Raw genomic sequence first — 22,882 nt, forward strand, 5'->3', positions numbered from 1 at the left:
AGGATTTGGATGCTGGCAAGTCCAACAGCTCTAGCAGTCATCTTTTCTTTTTGTGTCTTCCGCCTCATCACTTCCAGAGCATGGAGTGCATTTTAAAGGCTGTAATTTGTGAGAGGATTGATAATAGAGAAATACGATGGGGAAGTACGTTGGTCAGTTGAGGAGAAATTTATTTTCTTTCAAAAGTTTGGGAGTGATCTTTATGGGTCTAAGAACTTCTACCCAAGAGGAATCTTCGCGAATTAGTTTTTGCAGTCAGTTCTGCTACAAAAGATTACCATCGCCCAAACTCTATTTATAGAGCTCTTTGTGAGATTTGGTGTCCAGAGACCAGCACCTTTGTGACTGTCAATGGTGAAATTGACATTTCTCTTTGGGATATTCGCGATATAAGCAGACTTTCGATCATGGGTCATTACTATGAAGAAGTAGTCCCAAGCCTTTCAGAGTTGACGGATCATCTTCCCAAGTCTTGTTTATACCTCTTTAATACTTTCGCATTGATTGCCCATGCGAATGAATCTGAAAGGGTTACTCATGAACAATGGATTAATTTTTGATTTCACGAGAATGGTTGTGTCCAAGATCCTCGGCAACACAAAAATTATAAGAATGCTATGAATTTAAATCCATTCAAGACGCGTCATCAAAGAGCATCGAAGGAAATACGGAGGCCCGTGGTGGCAAACAAGCCAAGAGACATTACTCGTAGGGATTGACGTCATTGGAGTAATTTGCTAGTATCTTTGTCTGTGGAAGAAGAAGAGGAATAAGAGATAGCAGCCTATCTCTCCCTATAGCTTTGTCGCTTTGTTCTTCCATCTGGGGATGAAAGTATAAGAGTTGGGACTTTTAAAGCATCTTTTAGGATGGCAGGCGGATACACTTATAGCCTGATCCCACTCATATTGGCGAGCATTTATAGTGGACTTACACAAACATCTAACTATGAGACAAACCCAGACATTGGCTCAATTTTGCATTCATTTCCTGGACATTTTCTTTATGCTTGGGTGGCAACTTATTTTGTCCGAGGTGTTTATGCTTATGTGGATAAAAGTTATTCTTGCCCTATAATTCAAAGATATGCTGGCACTCTGAATGCTTTTCAGTCTTGGGAGAAAAATGTTGTTGATTGTCGAAAATTTATCCGTGGAGCGATGAACACCAATGACTTTTGCTAGAATCCATTACCCCCATCGTCTCATCCTGATGTACGTGTGGATGACCAATCGAGGTTTGCAGATACGTCAGAATTCATGACGAGTATTCAATTTGGATTTGTTTCTTATCGTCGAGGAAATTTACCTTTCATTCTTGAGGCGTATAATCCTCACAGATCTGCGAGATAGTTTGGCTTTAGACTGAAACTTCCCGGTTTACCTAGTTGAATATTGCCCCCATTGTAGGTGACATGTATCGAGTTTGGTTGTCCTCGAATTGGGCGAAAAGTGGGTCTGTATTTCATATTCCAAAGTATGTGAGGATATATATCAAAACGTTGATGTTGAATACTAGGCTTGGTGGAACAATGAAGTGTTAACACTCTTGACCAGGGTCTAGGTGCAAGTCTTATTTTCTAGCGAGACCCGTGACTTTGTTCTTGGCCCGACTCCGAACAAGGTTTTAGCTAGAGGGTTAAACCCTCCAAATATTGCTCCTGAAGAGGCTTCTCGAAAGAGGGATCCAAACCAACAAAATGAAAGATGTATTAAGAGAATCAAAATTATAGTTCCCTCGGCAAAGATTGCAGCCTCCTCTGAGCCTGCTGATAAGATGCTAGAAGCAATTTTAATTCCAAATCACAGTAGTCCTGGAGATCGAGCATCACAAGCACGGGGAAAGACTTTGACTCTAGAATATTAAAGTTCTAGAGATCAGGTATAGTTGTTTTTGATTTATATATATATATACTATCACAATCTTCAATTTTAGGCTCATCTTTCTCGATTATACAAAATCAAATACAGGTATGTTCCTTGTTTTTTTCTTTGCTACACTCTTTTTTTTTTGAAATCATACTTCATTTTTTTTGTAGGTTTTTCGAGCATCTCTGAAAGACTAAATTTCTCCATAATCCAAACTTTTTGCAAGATCAGACTGGTTAAAATGACGGGCGAATCAATGCACTCCAAGGAATAGATGATATTTATGATTCTCATGACCATCCTTTCAAATATCCGAGCACCATCAATGGAGGTACTTCGATGCTTATCGTGGATAATTTAATAATGAAGATGAAGCAAATGGGATCGTGGGAGCTAATATTTCAGAGATCAATCATGAAGTCTCTATCGTTCCATCTTTGTTGGCTTTAGTCAGTATCCCGCCTTCACAGACAAATAATCATCGGGCTGCACCAATCTGTTCTTCCATATCTGGTCCTCCGCCTAGAATTACGCAAAAGTCTCCTTATCTGAAAGCTGCTTTGAAAGAAGCCATGACTAATTACCTTCAAAAGTTTTTTAAGGACGTTTTGAAGCATGAATTCTCCAACATCCGATTTTGGTGATATGAAAATAATTTAATTCTTCTAAACATAATTGCCAACTCATTTCATGTAGACCCAGTGCCTTTGATGAAGCGCATGGATGTGTTTCTGAAAAAAGTCGACTTTTACTTATCTGAAAGAAAACAACACTTGGATTGTCCAACCGTTGAAGAAAAGGTTGAGCAGTTGAAACTTTTGAAGATTCAGCTGGAAGTAAAGGATTCCATGTGTTCTTCGTTGAGAGGCAAAATTGTCAGCTAACCTTTGAGTTAGATAGAGTCCGTGATGAACTTCAAGCCCAAGAGGAAGAGAAAAGTATGATTGGAACCATGAAGACAGTATTGGAAGAAGCACAGACAAGAGATGTTGCTAGCATAGCATCCATTGACCAGAAAAGGTAGACTCTTGAAGATAGTTTCCTGCGGGTGATCAATGGTGAGTGATCCTGATGAAGTCATGAATTTCTAATCTTTTTTTAAGACCATATTATATGAATTTGACTTGCTATTTTTTTATTTGGAGAAACTTTTCTTTTTAATGTTTTTTTGTGTTTTTTTTAAATTTTTACTACAGCAACTGGTAAATAATGAATTTATTAGTTTTGACTGAACTTGAATTTATAATTTATTTAAGCTACCTACGTACCCAAACGGGATCAAGTCGAACGTAGTTCATTACAAGAACATAAATGTTTTTGGTACAATGAAAAATTTTAAAAATAAAGAACTTCAGGCGTAAAAACACTTTAAAAATTTTTTATTGATAGGTCCGATTTGTAGTCCATCTTTGTCAACAATCTTGTACGCTCCGTTAGTGAATGCATGAGTAACAAGAAATGGACCATCCCATTCAGGTTGAAACTTTCCCCCTGTTTTTCTTATGATTAGGATTGGCCTACGCACGAAAAGTACAAGATCTCTAACTTGAAATGATCTTGGTCACACTTTTTTGTTGAAGGACTGCACCATTCGAGCTTGATAGCATTCCAAGTGCATTTGTGCTTCTAGCTCTTCCAATCGAAGACGAGCATTTTCTTAAGTTGTCAAACCTTCCGGATGGCAATTCGAAGTGACAGGATTTGACACTCCAGAGGAAGAACAACTTCTACTCTATATACTAAGGCATAAGAAGTGGCTTGTGTTGGAGTCCAATAAGTAGTTCGATAAGCCCATAAGACTTTACCAATTTTTCATGCCAATCTCTTTTTGATTTGGAGACAACCTTTTTTAGCAGATTGCATAGCGTTTTGTTGAATGCTTCTGCTAATCCGTTAGTTGCCGCATTGTACATGGACGAGTTGTACTGTTTGAACCCAAACTTTGTACATAACTTGTTTATATGGCTATTGCAGAATGATTTGCCATTATCGATTATGATATGTCACGGGACACCATATCGATAAATGATTTGGATACGAATGCAATCTGCAATATTTTCTTTCTTTACTTCTTTCAATGGTACGACTTCGGCCCACTTAGAGAAATAGTCGATCCCGACGAGAATGTATGCAAGCCCTGCTGAAAACTTTGGAGTTATAGGTCTAATTACATCAAGACTCCATGCATCAAAGGGCCATAAAGCTACTGTCGGATGTAATGGTTCCAGAGGTTGATGGATGAAATTCGCATGGACTTGGCAAGCTTCACATTTTCTTGCATGATCTATGGAGTCTTGCACCATAGTTGGCCAGTAATACCCCATCATTTTTATTCGAAAACGGACTTTAGGTCCAGACTTGTGACGCCCGAACTTAAGCTTCGAGGGTCACGTACTAAACATAATAACTTCAGTCTTTGGTACATGTAGATACTCTTAAATAGAAGTATTACATGTTAGAAACTTATTTTCAATTTGGTAAAACAATTCTTATAAAATTTGATGGCCGGTAAAAGTGCATGTCAACATGAAATTATACTTTACATATACGGCCTCGACACTATCAAGGTTAGTTGGGGCAGGAAGTTTGACAATTTTTATGAAATTCATCCCAACTCCGTTTTACATGAAATTTGTGGCATTAGAAAGATAATTTCAAGTAGTTTTCTAGGTTAAAAAATGAAAATTTTCCAAGATCATATGATATGGACGTTTTACTGAAAACAGTGAAGTGTTACACAGGAAATCCAGATTGACCCCTTGACGTTTAAAAATTTATATCTCAGGCCACAAATATCCAAATTGAGTAAATCCTGTGTCCATATTTAGAAAACTCAAAGAGGAGCACAGAAATATTTTTAGAGTCTCGAATGGATGTTTATAGAGTTAGAAACATCATTTTGAAGTTGACCCCAAAACTGTCCCGTTTCTGCCTTTTGTCACTTGCAAGGAGAATATTTCTAAAAGATGTCTCTTAACACAACATGAAAGATATGATTACAAACTTTACTTTTAATACCATGTTACATTATGTCATATACATATTTTATATAATACCAAAAGAAAAACAGATGGAAAACAGTCATCGAACAAAACATACAAAAGGAAACTTTCGATGCAAAACATCTTTGTCCTTAACCCATCATCGCTTTTGCCAACTAACTTCCATCAATCCAACGATCATGGATCTGAAAATTTAGTATAAAATACTATGAGTATAAGGAATACTCAGTAAGATACCATGCTTGAGTTTTATCATGAGAATATTACACAAAAGAATGCAATCAAACACATACTTGTATCTTCCGGCTTGCCGGTGCCCTTTGGACTTGTCCTAAGGCATAAATATATATCTAACTTTGTGGACTTGTCCACCATATGCGTATTATGGCTTTTCATGCATAACTTAAGCATAAATATTACCATGAAAATCATACCCCTTAAGCATAGAAAGTATCTTACAGTAAAACTTGAAGAAACTTCGATTAAGATATGAATTGAAAGTGCCAGGCTTACTTCCTTTTCCTTTCCTTTCTTATTTTCGATTTTCCTCTCTATTTGTGTGTGCAAATATTTTGCAAAGTGAAGGAAATTTTTCTCTATGACAATGGATATGAATATATATATATATATATATATATATAAAAATAATTTAATCATTTGGTCAATTGAAGTCCTAACAAGATAATCCACTTCATTCAAATTCAAACTTGATTTGAATTTCGACTACTAATAATCACTTCATGTATACACAACATTTAGCACTTCATGCTTGCATTCATTAGCTACCTCTAGCATTAACCATTACAAAGGTGGTGCCCCCTTTTTCTTATGGCCAAAAGAATATTGAAGGTTAAATCGCTATCCTAAAAGAAATTTAAACGAGCATAAAATTTCGGAGTATTACATCCCTCCTCCCTTAAAAAAATTTCGTCCTCGAAATTACCTTGAACTTAGTTGAAAAGTTCTGGATACTTGGTCTTGATTTCCTTTTCTCTTTCCCAAGTTGATTCTTCGATATTATGGTTCCTCCATTGAACTCTCACCAACGGAATTTCTTTTGTCCTTAATTGTTGGATTTTGCGATCCAATATTGCTACTGGTTTTTCCTCATATGTCATATTTTGTTTGATATCCAATGGTTAATAACTAACCACATGACTTTGATCTGACACATATTGTTGAAGCATTGACACGTGGAACACATCATGAATTGTTGACAAATCTGGTGGTAGAGCGATTCGATAAGCTGCATTTCCAACTTTTTGTAAAATTTCAAAAGGACCTATGAATCTTGGTCGAAGTTTTCCTTTCTTTCCAAAACGAAGAACTCCCTTCATCGGTGCCACTTTTAAGAAAACTTTATCACCAACATTAAATGCCAAATCTTTTCCCCTTTTATCGGCATAACTCTTTTGTCGGTCTTGGGCTGCCTTGATTCTAGCTCTTATTTTATCAACCGCTCGACTAGTTTCTTCAATTATTTTGAGTCCTAAAACTCTTTGTTCACCTACTTCAGCCCAATAAAGGGGAGCTCTACATCTTCTACCATAAAGAGCTTCGTAAGGTGCCATCTTTATTGTAGCTTGATAACTATTATTATAAGCAAACTCTACCAGTGGTACATAATTTTCCCAACTGCCCCCTAAGTCAAGGACGCATGCACACAGCATATCCTCCAAAGTCTGTATAGTCCTCTCCGATTGTCCATCCGTTTGTGGATGAAAAGCTGTGCTGAAGTTTAACTTGGTTCCCATAGCTTCTTGCAAACTTTTCCAAAATTTTGAGGTAAATCTTGGATCTCTATCCGATACAATTGAGGCTGGGATACCATGCAAACGGATGACCTCTTTGATGTATAATCGCGCGTATTGATCCATACTAAAATTCATTCTTACAGGTAGAAAACGAGCTGACTTTGTTAACCGGTCCACTATAACCCACATATCATCATTTCCCCTAGCTGATTTTGGAAAACCCATAACAAAATCCATAGTTATATGCTCCCATTTCCATTATGGAATTGTTAATGGTTCCAACAATCCAGATGGCCTTTGATGTTCAGCTTTCACTTGTTGACAAGTCATGCACCTCCTACAAAAAGACCTATACACCGTTTCATATTTCTCCACCAAAACATACTCCTTAGATCACGATACATTTTTGTACCTCCTGGATGGGCAGTATATGGAGTTAAGTGTGCTTCTTCAAGAATTTCTTTCCTCAATCCCTCATCTTTCGGCACACACAACCTCCCCTTAAAGAGTAGGACTTTATCACTACCTAATTCAAAATCCTTTCGCTTGCTAGTACCAACTTCGAATTTGATCTTTTGCAGGAAAGAGTCACCATCCTGTGCTACTCTTATTCGATCTCTAAGTGTTGGTCGAATCGTTAGAGCCGCTATTCTGGTGATAGTTTGGGTTGGTGGAACAATTACTTCTAGATGTAAGTTGTCGAAATCCTTTAATAACTGGTCCTGCATAGTGATTAGTACCTCTAATTGTTCACCTGCCTTTCTACTGAGAGCATCTGCTACTACATTAGCTTTACCAGGATGGTAAAGGATAGTGCAATCATAATCCTTTACTAGCTCTAGCCATCTCCTTTGCCTCATATTTAATTCCTTTTGGGTGAAAAAATACTTCAAACTCTTATGATCAGTATAAATGTCATACTTATTTCCATATAAGTAATAACGCCATATCTTGAGGGCATGAACTACTGCAGCCAATTCTAGATCATGGGTTGGATAGTTTTGTTCATATTGTTTCAATTGTTTGGAAGCGTAGGCTATCACCTTTCCTTTCTGCATCAGAACACATCCTATGCCCTGTGTCGAAGCATCACTATATATAACAAATCCTTCTGTTCCGTCAGGTATTGTTAACATTGGAGCTATGACTAATCTTCGTTTCAGCTCTTGGAAGCTTTGTTCACATTTCTCTGACCATTGAAATTTTATCCCTTTTCGAGTCAATTGGGTCAATGGTCCAGCTATTTTAGAAAATCCCTCAATAAATCTTCTATAGTAACCAGCCAATCCCAAGAAACTACGTATTTCTCTAACATTGGTTGGTCTTACCCAATTATTTACTGCTTCCACTTTAGTTGGGTCTACTTCAATTCCTCGTGCTGTGATTACGTGCCCCAGAAAACCTATTTTGTCCAACCAGAATTCACATTTTTTGAATTTGGCATAAAGCTTCTCTTTTCTTAAAGTTTCTAAGATAATCATGAGATGTTTCTTGTGTTCCTCGTTATTCTTCGAATAGATTAAGATGTCATCAATGAAAACTATAACAAATTGGTCTAAGTATTCATGGAATACTCTGTTCATTAGATCCATAAATACTGCCGGGGCATTAGTTAATCCAAAAGGCATCACCAGAAATTCATAATGACCATAACGCGTCCTAAAAGCCGTCTTAGGGATATCATCTGACTTAATTTTTAATTGGTGATATCCTGATCTTAAATCGATCTTTGAAAATACTGTAGCCTCCTTAAGCTGGTCAAACAAATCTATTTCAATGCCTCGATGTCGAACAACGAAGTCGGGAAATTTTTCAAAGGTGACACCAAATGCACATTTCAATTGATTCATCTTCAATTGATGTCTTCGAAATCTTTTGAAAACATAATGTAAATCTTGTAAATGATCACCATGTCTCTTTGTTTTAACAAGAAGATCATCTACATAATATTCTACGGTCTTATGCAACATGTCATCAAAAATCTTTTGCATTGCCATCTGGTAGGTTGCCCCCGCATTTTTCAATCCAAAATGTATAACTTTGTAATAATATATGCCTTTAGGGGTACGAAATGATGTGAGATCCTCGTCTTTTGTGTTCATTCGTATCTGGTTGTATCCAGAAAATCCGTCTATGAAAGATAAAACTTCATATTTCGTAGTTGTATCCACCATTAACTCTGTTATCGAAAGTGGAAAATCATCTTTCGGACATACTTGATTCAGATCCCGAAAGTCAACACAAATCCTTAATTGCCCATTCTTTTTTTTGACAGGAACAATGTTCACGATCCATGTTGGGTATTTCACTTCGCGTATGAATCCAGCTTCAATAAGTTTGTTGACTTCCACTTCTATTTGAGGGATTAGTTTTGGTCGAAATTTTTTTTGAGGTTGATTGATCAGTCGAACACCATGTCTTACTGCAAGGTGATGCTCTGCAACCTTAGGATCTAACCCCAGCATTTCCTTGTAAGATAATGCAAACACGTCTTTGTATTCCTAAAGCAGATTAATGTACTCGGATTCCTCTTCTTCATTGAGAAGGACACTTACAAATACTAGTCTCGGGTTTTCTTCGGTACCCAAGTTCAATTTTTTCAAATCATCCACAGTAGCTTATCCCCCTTCTTCAAAGGTAGGTAGGGCTGGTTCAGGTTCATCTGTTGCAACAGAACTTTTGGACCTAGAGTCTGAGTCGGGAGCTTCTTCAAAGGCTATATGATTGACCGAGACTTTTTCCTTATTTTCATTAACTTGTGGAGATGAGTGAACTTTTTGAAGCCTTCTTCTTCTTCCTGACCGTTGTGATTTCGGACTTGGATTGGAAGTTTTAATTTCAAGTTGAGAAAATGCAGATTGTCTTTGGGATGACATTTGGGGTGCCTGTGCATTCCTATCAATTTGGGTAGAAGAAGAAGAATCTTCATTTAATCTTTAGAAGACAGAAACTTTACCTTTTACGTCAACCACTGGAGAGGGTTCTCCTTTTAACCTTTTAAACACCGAAACTCTGGCATTCTCATTTTCCATTCGATCGAACACTGAAAGTCTAGTTTTTCTGATTTCTCTTTTGCAACTCCATAAATTTGAACCATCATGGAGTTTGAGGAAACTTTCTTGACCTTAATCTTCCTCGGTGGATTAGGATCATATCCCAAATCATACTTGGGTTGAGATATCAGGGCTCCATCAGAATTACAAGGGACACGTCCACTTAAAAGGACAGCGTCAAGATCACATAATTTACGAGGTTCTCATTTTCCAAACCCGGTATTTTCAAACAACTTTTTAACTTGAGGATTGTAACATCCTTTAAAAGTCTGTTTTGATTCAGTAGTTCCTTCTTGTTTGGACGATCTGGAAATACAAAGTTTTGATATGTCTAGAATGGATGTCGAAGCCTCTGATATAGGTTTATGTTCTTCTCGGACTGCCATGAGTTGATGGGACAGAAACAATTTTGAAATACTAGGTATTGAAAGAGTTAACACTTTTCTCAATACTTCAACATCAATTGATTCTATTTGTGGTTTTTGCCTTTAGAGAATCCTTCGATGTAAATTTTGACGTGCCTTTGATAAGTTGCTGAGATTGAGTAGCACTAGATGTATCATGATCATTTGTATCTTCTTTGATTTTGAATCCAGACATGGTTAACCCTGCAGAATTGCACTCTTCATGTTCCATGTAAAATTTGGCATCAGCAAAATGAGATTTTTCTTCAAGGAATGGTTTAAACTCAGCTACCACACATTTAAATTCTCCATCTCGGCTATATTTGAAGCATTGGTGCCAAATGGAAAGTACCACTCTAGTTTCATGTAGCCAAACATGTCCAATGAGTAACTCGTATGATTTTTTGGCATTAATGACATAGAAGAGAGCTGAGGAGATTAACTCTCCTATTTGCAGCTTCAAGCGAATCATGCCAATGACTCGCTGACCATTCCGATTGAATTCTTGAATCATGATTTTACTTCTGGACAGATCACCAACATCAATTCCAACCTTCTTCATTGTTTTGACCAGCATAATATTCACAGCAGATCCACAATCGACCATTATGCTATTTATCTTGCATCCTCGAATATAACCGCTGACATACAGCGGCCTATTATGTAAACAAGAACCCAATTGTAAATCTTCATCATCAAATGTTATGGGGGCCACACAATCTTGAGTAGTTATGGATCCAATATGCTCTAAAACTTTTCCTTCGTATTCTTCTGGATCGATTAACGCTACAACCAAAGCCATCCGATCATCGAAAGGAAGACTAAGAGACTTTGCTAGGCTCGTATTGGTAGGAATATTATTAAACCGTGAGATAGTTTTCTTCTGTTTTGAAGTCTGTTCGGATACATTTTTCATCTCATTTTTCTTCTTTACATTGATGACATTGGATATAAAACATTCTTTATCAAAGAAACCATTAGGAAAATAATCACGCAAGATTGGCAGTCTGGGATGAATGTGTGAAGCAGCTTCAGCCCCCATCGATTTAGTGAATCCTCTTGATTTGGCTTTAGACCTTCTTCGATCATTCCTTATTCTTGATTTTCTGTTACATGCATTAGAATTTGAGAGTTGTGGAGCCTTTCGACGGCGTCTTTTCACAAGGGTCCATACCTCCTGATCTTCTTCTAATATTTCCTCTTTTGAGCTGAATTTTTGTACCCAATCCCTCTAGCTCTGTTCCTATAATAGAAGTTAATATTTTACCTATTTTGTTTGACATTTGATATTTCTCCTTCTTGTTTATGAAGGTGGACCAGCCGTCACCGATCTTGTCTTCAGATTTTGAGTCAGAATCCTAAACATTCAAGTCACCTGTCATAATTTTATAAAAAGTTGGACGATTGGGTGCGCTTGGTCCATCCATTCCTGGATAGACATAACTGATACTGACTTCTCCGTCTACCTCAAACTCCACTGGGATGGCTCCTTCTGGAAGTTGAGATCCAAACTCCTTAACTGAGGGTTTACAGCCATTGTGTACATCAAAGAATGTTTGTTTCTTTCCTGAAACGGAAATTGGATCAAATGATCCAAATGAAACCATTGAGCAGGCCGCTGTCGAATTTTCTCCAGTTTCAAGTTTGATCTTATTTTCTTTGTCCAGGCGGACAATAAGATCTTTCAAGACAAAGTATTTTTCTACTGGATGACTAATGATCCTATGAAATTTAAAGTATTTAGGATGATCGATTTTACAAGCTTTTTTGGGTCTTTTTGTTGCTGAAAGTTCAATTATTTTTTGTTCAAGGAGCTGATCCAGAATTTCAGAATCTGAGAATGGGTATTCATTTCCTTCAAGTTCTTTCGGAATCATATGACCTCTATTTTGCACTTGTCCTTTGTTAGGTCTGAACTCTGGCTTTGGTTTTGAGTTCGAGCTTGACCCTTGGAAGGCTATCTTTGGAGGAACAGTAGAAATCGTCATAGCCTCTTTGGATTTACCTATCTTGGCGTCCTTCTTTATTTCCTTCTTAGGATCCTTCTTGTCACGTGGATCACCTGGTAAGTAACTCCCATGCCTTGCAATTTGGAACTCTATGTCATGAGCACGTGTAGCCAATTTTTTGAATGAGTGAGGCATATTTGCTTGGAGATTAAAGAGTAATCCCCAATGTATGTCGTGTACACACATGTTAATGGAAGATGCTTCGCTTATTCGTTCTTTGCAATTAAGTACAAGGTTTCTCGAGCGTTCAATGTACTTTACAACAGGCTCTTCTTTGCTCTGCTTTGTTCGAGCAAGTTCTGGAAGGCTGACAATTCATCGGGTGCTGTAGAAGCATGTTAGGAACTCTCTCTCGAGCTGATCCCAACTATCAATTGACCTTACTGGTAAGTTAGTGTACCATTCAAACGCGGCACCTTTGAGGAAGCGTACAAACTGCTTCACCAAGGTATCATTGTAAGTGTCTGCATTGTTACACGTCTCAATAAAATGAGCAACATGTTGCTTTAGATTCCCCTTGCCATCAAAACACTGAAATTTCGGAGGTTGATAACCGAGTGGCATCTTTGTTTCGTCGGTTCGACGACTATAGGGCTTGGCATACACCAAAGAAGATTGCAGTGAACCACCATATTGGGCACAAAGGTGTTTGCAATCATATGTTGAAGTTGTTAGACGGACAGAGAGCCAACGAAGAGTTGAGTGGTGTCATGCAACACGTTTTGAACAAGTGTCCGATCATGCATAACTTGCTTTTGTTGGTGCACTTGGACATTTAACTCTTTGGCCTTGGAAGATCCTGAATTTTCCTGATCTTCTTTAGTAGGTGGATTTTGCGACTCTAGCCTATGTATGAGTATAGCAATCTGTGCATCTTTGTCTTCCAACGACTTTGTTAGTTTTTCAATGGCTAAGGCCATTTGTTGAATTCAGACATCTGAGCCCGATGCCGCTTTTGTGACCATCACTGGCTCAAATGATTCTTTAGATGAGGCATCATCTTCCCACTTTTGTTGAGAAGTGGCATGAGTGAATCCAGACAAGGATCTACCACTGGAGATGGAGTCCGAACGAGAACTTTTCGCTGAACTCATGGTCTTTTCTGTCGAATGAGAGTTTGATTTTTTGAATGCAATTTTCATTTTGCCTTTGTTGGAGAACTTCTTCAGTGATGTGACCAATTGAGTTTTCCCAGTTTTTGTTTGGACTCTGGTCGCATGGAAGAGTTCAGTAAGTGTCTCTTCAAGATGAGTCATAGTTTGTTTCGCCTTTTCCCCTGCCATTATGATGTAGTAGTTGAAATTTGAAAATTTTGAGATCAAAAGATGAAAGGACAAGAAGGTCTCACAGGGCGTGCCAAGAAATTTGTACGACGAAATTTCGTGTATTAAAATACAAAAATCGTTACAAATTGTATATTGATAAATACAAGTGATGTTGACCTTCTTGTAATTGCAAGATTGTAAAAATTCTCTAATTAATGATATGAATATTTGAAGACGAGGGGCTACTTAGCTTGAATCCTGATCTTCGAGAATTTGTTGAAAATTTGATTTGTCGAAACTTGACTTGTTTGGAACTTAAATTTTGAGGCTTGGAGTTGGATTTGTATTTGATTTGATTTGAAAAAGATTTTGATCTTCTTGGACTTGATGTGAACCTGTTTGATTCGAAGAAGATTTTGATCTTCTTGGGGTTCACTGAGTTTAAATTTAAGAGAATTTCTTCAATTCCTTCGGCCTTGGAATTTCTTCAGCACTTCATGGTTTCCTTCTATCCTTTCGCTTCTTCTCCCGTGTCCCTGTCTTATGGACCTTGATCTTATTTATAGGGGAGAATTTTTGCTAATTTTGGTAATTACTCAATTATATTTAATTTAAAGAGATAATTGAGTAATTATTGTTTTATTTATTTGTTTGTTTATTTATTTAAAATTTGGCATGGGCCCTTGGATTTTATGGACTTTAGTAGACTTAAATTTAATTGGGCTAATGATTTAAATCGACCAAATCCATCTTCTTTTATTTTATTTTTTTATGTCTACAGGACTCTAATACTATGTTAAGGCATGAGATTCCATCTTAAAATGTTAATCTTGTTAATAGGAGTAGCCCAATTCATTATAAGTTAGTCTATATTTTCATTTTTATTTGATGCGAAATTTTATTTTTTAACATGGAAATCATTGCATAGCGGTAGCACTGGGGGTGAAGAAAATACAACCCAGTTGGTGGCAAATTATAAAGTCGTGCAGATTTACAAACCAAATTTAATGGACAAAGAATTTATGATTGAAACTTAATCCTCGAAGACGGGGAAGTGGATACAATCAAAACCTTTCATCGCAAATGATTTTCGTTTAGGGACGTCATTTGGTGATCCGACTGTGCTTAACGGTATTATTCATTGGTCAGAATCCGACAGTGTAACCATCTTTCTCTATTAACACAGAGAGCAAGTTGATTGGATCAATTCAATATCATGGCCCACTGATCAGACCTTTTGGCCTCTATTCTTCACCCTTACTTCGAGTCACTTTCCACGTCTTCTTACGCTCTTCAAAAAAGTGCATTAAAATAACTAAATAGATGTATAAATTTTATACGTGCACTAGTACGAGTTTGAGCAAACTCTATTTAGTTTGAGTTTGAATTTTAGTGTTTTTCTCTTCATTATTGAGGTAACACCGATATTCTATTGAGACAATAGCTATTTGAGATTTTATATGATATTTAGTGAAATCCTTAATTCAAAAGAAATAGCTTGAAATACTTCACTCGTCCTATTTATATAAGCTTAATTTCCTTATTTTCTTGTTCCAATTATATAGCCATATTTCTTTATTGAGCTTGTTTTGTTTGTTTACTAATATACTCTTATTTAATTTTTCTAATTATAATCAATTTTTCCACTTAATCTTGAAATTGTACAAATATAAATAATGGTATACTAGGAAAGTTATTGGCAAAAAGTGCTTTTTCAAAAACATTAAATAAGATTTTTTAATTCGTATGAAAAATGAAACAAACCTATATAAATGGGATGGAGGGAGTTTATGTTATCATTCACTTTAGCATAATGTCCTTGTGATGTAGGTAGAAAACTTCATCTGTTGAGAATCAATGACGATGAATTCTATTCGTATCAAAGAACAATGCATAATGTACGACTATATCAATTCTTTTGTAAGGAATGATAGGAAAGGGAAAATTGGATTAAAAATCGACTTTCAATTTTTAAATCTTTAGCCAAGTTCTTTTGTTATTCAGCTTATGAATTTTCAAGAAATTGATTTGCTGTTCACAATTTTCCTGATAGTTGGTGGGGAGATCATTGGATGTATATAGTTTTAAACTGCAAGAATGTATCAATAGTTGATGTAGCTAATTTAGAGAAGTGATAAAAAAAATTCACTAGTTAGAGGTACAAGTAGAGGAATGTCCAAACTTTCTTGATGTTGGGTTTGTTTTGAAAGTGTTGATTTCTCCATCAAATCTGTTGATAAGTCGAGAAAAAACCGATCAAGATGATAAGATAATATGGGAAAATTTCATAATCACAAATGTTTAAGAATTCACTTTCAAAATTAACAAACTTGTAAAATAACATTAAAAAATCAGGTGGTCACACTTGTGATCTCCTATAAATATTGTGACATATAATTGAAAGTAAATAGGTCATTGTCACATATCAAACAATTTATTAGTCATAGTCATATAACAAGTCACGAATCACACAATTCAAGATTTTGAAGACCAGCTACTCTGGTGGACCCACATGGGTCATTTGGGGTCAAGTTATGCCACAATTTTTTTTTTTTTTTTAATTTCTTCTTCTTCTTTCTATTTATATTTTTTTGTAGTTGCCCTTTACATAGTTTTCCAAAGAGAGTAATGAAACCTCATTTGAGCTGAAAGTTATTTGAAATGAGTGGGTACTTTTATCTGTGTCTGCTGTGAGGATATAAATTATAAAATGTTAATATAACTTCAAGACAAGCAAGCAATTTAGAGATGATACTTGAAAAGAGAATATTAGAAGAAAAATGATAATAAAGCAAATGATAAAATAAAGCACCAGCACCTTGGTTAACGAGAGCATGGTCATCATTTGAAGTTTAAAAAAAAAAAAAAAAAGTTTGCTTGATAACAAACCAAACTATATGCAGAAACAAAACAAGAAAATAGAAGAGTCTTCCTTTCATTTTAATTTTAGTAACTGAAATGATTATGGTGATTATTAGTCTCCCTATTGCTAAAAAGATCTTGAGTAATTTAGGAACCAAATGTATGGACGCAATGTGAATTGGTCGAATAATTATATGAGTAAGACTACTTAGTACCATTGGTGTCAAGCACCTTGAATATTGCAAGAGAGTAAATGATAGATTCATTTATATACAATGCCACATGATTTATTTAATTGAACTTATAAAGTGTAATGATATAGATTGGTGTTCTGGTACTATTCATACTGGATGATATGATTCTAATTATGCCCTTGTTTATACCACATTTTTTCCCATCGAAATACATTATTCAACAGTGATTTGACTTAGGGGTGGAGCCAGGATTTTAGTTCAGTGCGAGCAAAAAAAATTTCAATACTGGACGTTGAGGTTTTGGTCATGGATTTAATGATGATAAAGAAATAAAATAATATTACAACAATACTAAAAACTATATAATTTATATATTACACTTGTTCCTTATGAGTTTTCATACTTTGATATCGTTGTACAATAACTTCATTATCGAGCTTCAAAAATATATCTTTTTTTAAACAATTATGCTGTTATTCATCCACTGATCACTATCATTTACGATGCTCATTGTAGAAAAAACTCTCTCCACAGTAGCGGTAGTAACCGGTAGAATCAATGCTAAAGTCAAAAGTTTGTAAACCAATGGATATACCTTATTTTTCTTTGTCAGAACTAATCTCTCCGCAAGATCACCAATGTCATTCAACCTTTCAAACTCTTTGTTAGAGCGCATATCAAAAATATAAGTCTCAAGTTGATCATTAAGTACAATGACACTACTACAGAAAATTTAAAGGATAAAACTCAGCAAGTCGAATCAAGCTTTTCTTGTCAAAAGAAGAAAATGAATCTTGTCGACATAAACAAGCTACACAAGGAGTAACTCTGTATTTACCTTCGAGAAACGATCATTCAATTCTTGAAATTGTAAATCGAGGACAGAGTAGAACAAATCTACCTGATAATGATGTAAATTTGTAATTTCTGAAAGATTATGCTGAGGGCGACCACGAAGTGCATATCGTACAAACATATCATCCATGTCGGGTACATCAATATAATATTGTTGACAAAAAGAACACACTTCTTCCGAAAAGGAGTCCCACCCTTCATCTCTCATTATTTGGAGTTGTCATTTGCACAATTTCACCAATTACATTGCATTCACAATATCTTGATTTTTCCTTCACAATGCCTTTGACAGTTCATTTGACATCCCCAAGACACTTCTCATCAATTGTAGATTAAATGCAAAATCAAATGTCTGTATCAACTCCAATAAATTTGTTCATCAGATCTTTGATCACAAGAACAAGATTCATCTTCAACAACCATTTCAAGTACATCACTAATGGAAGAGAACATGGTAAGTAAGCTGACCGAATAATTATAATGTGAACAACGTCGTGTGTCACCAGAATGTTGAAGGATTTCTTGATTAAGTCCACTTCCATTTAAAATCTTACATTTTTTTTAATGCCTCAACAATAAAGTCTAATTGTTTTTCTTGTAGAAAATCATAACGCTTAGAAGATGCTCCAACAGTATTTACCACATCACCAACCACACGAAAGAAGTTCGTAATAGGAATGTTCTTCTTTGTCACAACTACAAGCGTTAGTTGGATTTGATGAGCAAAACAATGAATATAAAAATCACATGGATTCTCCTTCAATATTAGTGCTTTCAATCCATTAAACTTATCTTGCATATTTTTTTACCCATCATAACCTTATCCTTTCAATTTAGACATGTTCAAGTTATATCTAGAAAAGACCTTATCAATTGTAGCCTTAAGTGATAAAACAGCAGTGCTTGTAGCATGTTGAATCCCTATGAAGCATTCATTCACATGTCCACTAATGTCTAAATAACGTGTTACAATTGACATTTGCTCCTTCATTGACACTTCACGAGATTCATCAACTAGAATAGAAAATAGTGAATCGCCAATATCTTTGATAATAACATTGATTGTTTCTATAGTACAAGCACTTACTATATCCTTTTGAACATTAAGTACTGTCAATTCACAATTTTAAAGAGCATTTTCCAATGTGATAGCATTAATATCTTCATTATGAGCAACCAAAATTGCAATTGGATTGAGAGAATTTTTAGATTCATCATGACCTGAAATGAGTGCCCTTGTCACAATAGAATTCAAACACCATCAATGGATGCATTAAGACGGGTAACATATACACTTCTTACTTGTTCTAACTATTTGTAGAAAGCTGATCGAATATGTTGCTCTTAATTCATCAACCTTCATACTTAAAACGAGCTTGATTATGTGAACTATCATGAATCCAACATTAGTATGAAGCCTTTTTTTTTTTTTTTTTATCCTTTCAATATGTAAAACCTTCACCAACAAAAGACTCACCTCTACCTTGCTTTCCAGAACTTGTTCTGAAAAGATAACAATACAAATAATAAGCAGCATCCTTTTCCACACTGTACTCCAACCAAGTACCGAACTCTTTAAACCAAGAAAGATTGAATTGTTTAGTTGTTACTCCAAATTGTCCTTTTGGAATGTCATCTTCTTGGGGCTGACAAGGATCCTTTAACATATATGCCCTTCGAACTTGATCTCGAATGTTCACAGAAAGCCAGAGGCAACAGTGAACTGGTCAATTGGAAGTTTGTGCTGCTTCGAGCAATTGAAGAACAAAGTGCTAATTTCATATGTTAACATGCATGCGCGCGCGCGCGCGCGCACACACACACACACACACATATATATATATTACAATTTACACAGATCGAAATAACAAAAAATAAGGGAAAAAATTTAAAATCACTAATTCACTGGTGGAAATTGTCAAATTGGTGTTTCACCTTCTGGTTTATTCCTTTGCTGGCTGCCGTCAATTGTCGGAAGAAATGCCGGTTAAGGAGCAACCGACGGAGCTAAGGATGTAGAGTCGGAGATGAGAGCCTAGAGTTGGAGTCTCGGAGATGCTTGCTAGTCTGCAACAGAGGTCGGACAGTCGGAGGAAGATGTAGAGTCGGACTGTCAGAGATGTGGGCAGTGACCAACGGACAGGAAAGCGGCGAAATGCGAAGGGATGAAGGGCTGAAATGAATGAATCCAAAAGCAATAAAAATTGTCAATTGATTCGATTGAATTTTGAGGGGAATGCGTCAATAAATGGGTCGTGGGCATTGGACTTATCTCTCTGGGTTGGACAACAAAGTGAGTTAAATAAATAATAATAATAATAATAATAATAATAATAATAATAATAATAATAATAATTATTATTATTGCTTGGGCCTGTCGAGTTGGGCCCAAAGTCTAGTGCGAGATGCCCGCACTGGACGTAATTGGGCTCCGCTCCTAACTTGATTCAATTTCAACCACACATTTTCAATAAAATAGTATTATACGTAAATTCAATTTTTTTTTTAACCACACATTTTTTATCGTAACACTATTTCAAAAGCCTTTTTTGAAAAGAATGGAGCTCAAACAACCCCTATATATTTTGGAGTAAAAGTTAGGGAAAATTTTAGTTGTGGTCTTAAATCTTTCACTATATTTCAACTTTTACCCAAATATTTTATTTGTGATTCTCATTCTCTGAAACGTTTTAATTGATTGTAGTTGAAGGACAAATTGATAGTTTAATCCATTTGACCATAAATTGATTAAAAAATATTGACTTTGACCAATTATTAAAGGGTAAAAATTAAAATGATAAATTTATATTTTTTCCAAATAACATAATTAAAATAATTAAATGAAAAAAATAAATAAAAGAGAACATTTGCACCAAACCTCACACCGAAAAACTTCATCTTCTTCCCCACGTGTACGTAGTAATAATAATAATAATAAAAAGAAGAAGAAGAAGAAGAAGAAGAAGAAGAAGAATAATAATAATAATAATAATAATAATAATAATAATAATAATAATAACAAAAACAACAACAATAACAACAACTACTACTACTACTCAATGTTGCATTTACGTAGTTGGAAAATAAAAATAAACAGCACATATGCGGGTAACATACTCTGTTACTTCAAAAACAGATATTTACTTTTCATTTCTCCGACTTTACATTTGACTCTCCCCACACATGTCATATTGATTACAAATGCTTTATAAGTCTAGTAGAATTTTGTCATATACTTGCTTCCTCTTGTTTTTAAGGTATCATCCATTTAAAGGTTCCTTCCTTTTGCTCTTCAATCGCATAGTTCAAACCTGCAGAAATGTACAGTTAAAACATTGGAGTTAACAAGAACCAAACAATATAAATTCATCGAAGGTACTTCCTCCTATCTTCCCACACATTTGAGAGGCTAATTAGGGAAAGGCTTGCTTAATACCTCTATTTGATGAATTTCAATGGCCTCATCATCACATTGTCCTCATGATCTAAGATCTGCATATGGCCAAATAAATTATCAAGAAAATAATCAAAACATGGTCTTTAATAATGAAATAATCAAGAAGATTCCGTTATAGAGTGAAAAGAAAGTAAAAGGGAATTAGGCAAATTTCAAGTTTCAAGGCTATTTGGAAAGGATTACACGCACTTGATATGAATTGAACGCATAATATACGCTTGGACAGATAGCATGAGGAATTCTTACCTAATCCAACGGTGGTAAGGATGTAATAAATACATAGATTACATTCTTTGTGTTGGAAAGAATAACCTCTGAATTGGGTCGAAGTTTCGATTTTCATAAGATGTCGAAATTTATGTAGTACATTAACAGCAGATAATTTTGGTGACTGAAATAATGTTAAAAAACTAATGATGCAGTGAAAAACATGGCACCATGAGTCTTTGTATGTTTTTGGACCTAGTAAATATGCAAAGTTAAGACAGGAAAATTACTCACATGGCAGTGATAGACGTAGCCAGGTTCTGCAGTTGCATCAAACCGATATGACTCATTCGAATGAATGTAAGAAAACCTGACTATAATTCTTGTAACATATCCAGGCATCATCTTGTAAACATTTTTCCATCCCTTCTCATGGGCCGGTACATCTATCTTCTTTCCACGTGCATACTTGTCAACTTGGCACTTGATAGCATCGTTGTTCTTCAACATACACTCTTTAAATTCATCAGCGTTTACCAATTCTGTTTGATCCAGGGCCACAAAAAGTCCGAGATGAATATGCAATGGGTGATTATCTTCCGTTAGATTGATCACATTCCAAATCTCTGTTGCCCCCACTTTTGGTGTCTCGGTCACTGGTTCTTCATATGATTTTCCGTTGATGTACAAATGTATAGGTTCACCGATCTCGCTCGTGTACTCATACATGGCAATGTACCGTGTCAGTGATACGCTAGATAAATTTGGGGATGGATAACGGATCAATTGTTTTGGTATTTTTGATGTGTCCAACTCATGGTGGGATTTTATGATAAATTTCATGACTTTGCTATTGGCTTCATTCACAGGATCTCCAGAAGGATACGGATATGATGCATTATTAGCCAAAATATCTGAATCAGAATTTGACTCCGAGAAGTCAATGATCACATCAGCAATTTCTGATGGGGCCAAAAGGATGTCATTGACCATTACTGATCTTGCGTTGTATGCTGAGTCGGACGCCAGGTGGATAAATCCTAAACCACTGGCAAAATAGAATTTGAAAAACCTTGCATTGCTAGCATTAATAATTCTGAACCTATACTTTCGTCGCCGCACGACCATGTGGGGCCATGCCTTCCCATTGACTATGATTGCATCACCAAAATACTCTGGTTGCCACTGTGGATGTATTGATGGATTATTTCCAGTTGAATTCATGAATATTGAACCATCAGCGCAAAAGCTCCTATCAAATACGACCAATGGACGATCGACTTCTTCATCGTATGGCAACCTAAGTGGTGCCTCCACTTTGGGATCCCGAATGATGTAGGCACCTAACAAGCCCGCCAAAATGTTAACTCTAGTCAAGCCCATAGCATGATCATGGTACCATAGGGTCCCTGGATGCTGAAAATTGTGGTAGTGATACTTTTTCTTTGACCATGTAGGTCCCCGCTCTTTGAATTTGGCAGTGAACCACGAGGTCGAGAGTCCATCACTCTCAGGTTCATCTATGCCTCCGTGGAGGTGCACCACTGTAGGAATGCCCTTCTTCGTGGACGGTATGGCAGTTGGAATAGTTGGGTCCCAAGGCAATATGTGCTTCGAGGGGAGATAATTTCTCCATGTTATATAAGTCTGAATTCCATGAAGAGCTTCAATTGTAGGACCAGGAATTGTCGCAGTATCCTTCGATAAACCAAATGCAAACACCGGAGTTGGAGGAAGATCTCTATGAAATTTCTGTAAAACAAGGAAAAAAAAAAATCTCAGCCATAATTGAAGATAATAATCAAAATATTCATAAATTTCGATCTTTCAAATGCCAACGTTGGTCGTTTATTTTCTTATATTTTCTAGTGCTTAAAATTGTCGTGAACTCCGTCTAGCGATGAGTTACTTACAATTGCTATATGTGCATAAAAAATAATAAAAATTCTTGG

At 36.0% G+C, this 22,882-nt stretch overlaps 2 protein-coding genes across 2 annotated transcripts in view; both read right to left on the reverse strand.

Annotated features, from left to right (window-relative positions):
* Positions 1-17,610: 17,610 nt before the first annotated feature.
* On the reverse strand, positions 17,611-18,933 carry LOC111395380. The gene is made up of 4 exons (XM_023021352.1): positions 18,723-18,933; positions 18,132-18,376; positions 17,835-18,023; positions 17,611-17,676 (listed from the first exon to the last, which is right to left on the reverse strand). Exons 1-4 carry the CDS (start codon positions 18,931-18,933, stop codon positions 17,611-17,613), a joined length of 711 nt encoding a protein of 236 aa, XP_022877120.1.
* Positions 18,934-20,387: 1,454 nt separating this feature from the next.
* LOC111395381 (multicopper oxidase LPR2-like) overlaps positions 20,388-22,882 on the reverse strand; it is a 17,838-nt gene continuing 15,343 nt past the window's right edge. Inside the window, exons 5-7 of the mRNA XM_023021353.1 lie at positions 21,225-22,754; positions 20,703-20,758; positions 20,388-20,577 (exon numbers count right to left, since the gene is read on the reverse strand). Coding sequence (XP_022877121.1) covers positions 20,705-20,758; positions 21,225-22,754 — 1,584 coding nt within the window. The 3' untranslated portion in view covers positions 20,388-20,577; positions 20,703-20,704. The remainder of the gene's footprint in view (positions 20,578-20,702; positions 20,759-21,224; positions 22,755-22,882) is intronic.

This window comes from Olea europaea, chromosome 6 (assembly GCF_002742605.1).
Source record: "Olea europaea var. sylvestris chromosome 6, O_europaea_v1, whole genome shotgun sequence".
Lineage (NCBI taxonomy): Eukaryota > Viridiplantae > Streptophyta > Magnoliopsida > Lamiales > Oleaceae > Olea > Olea europaea.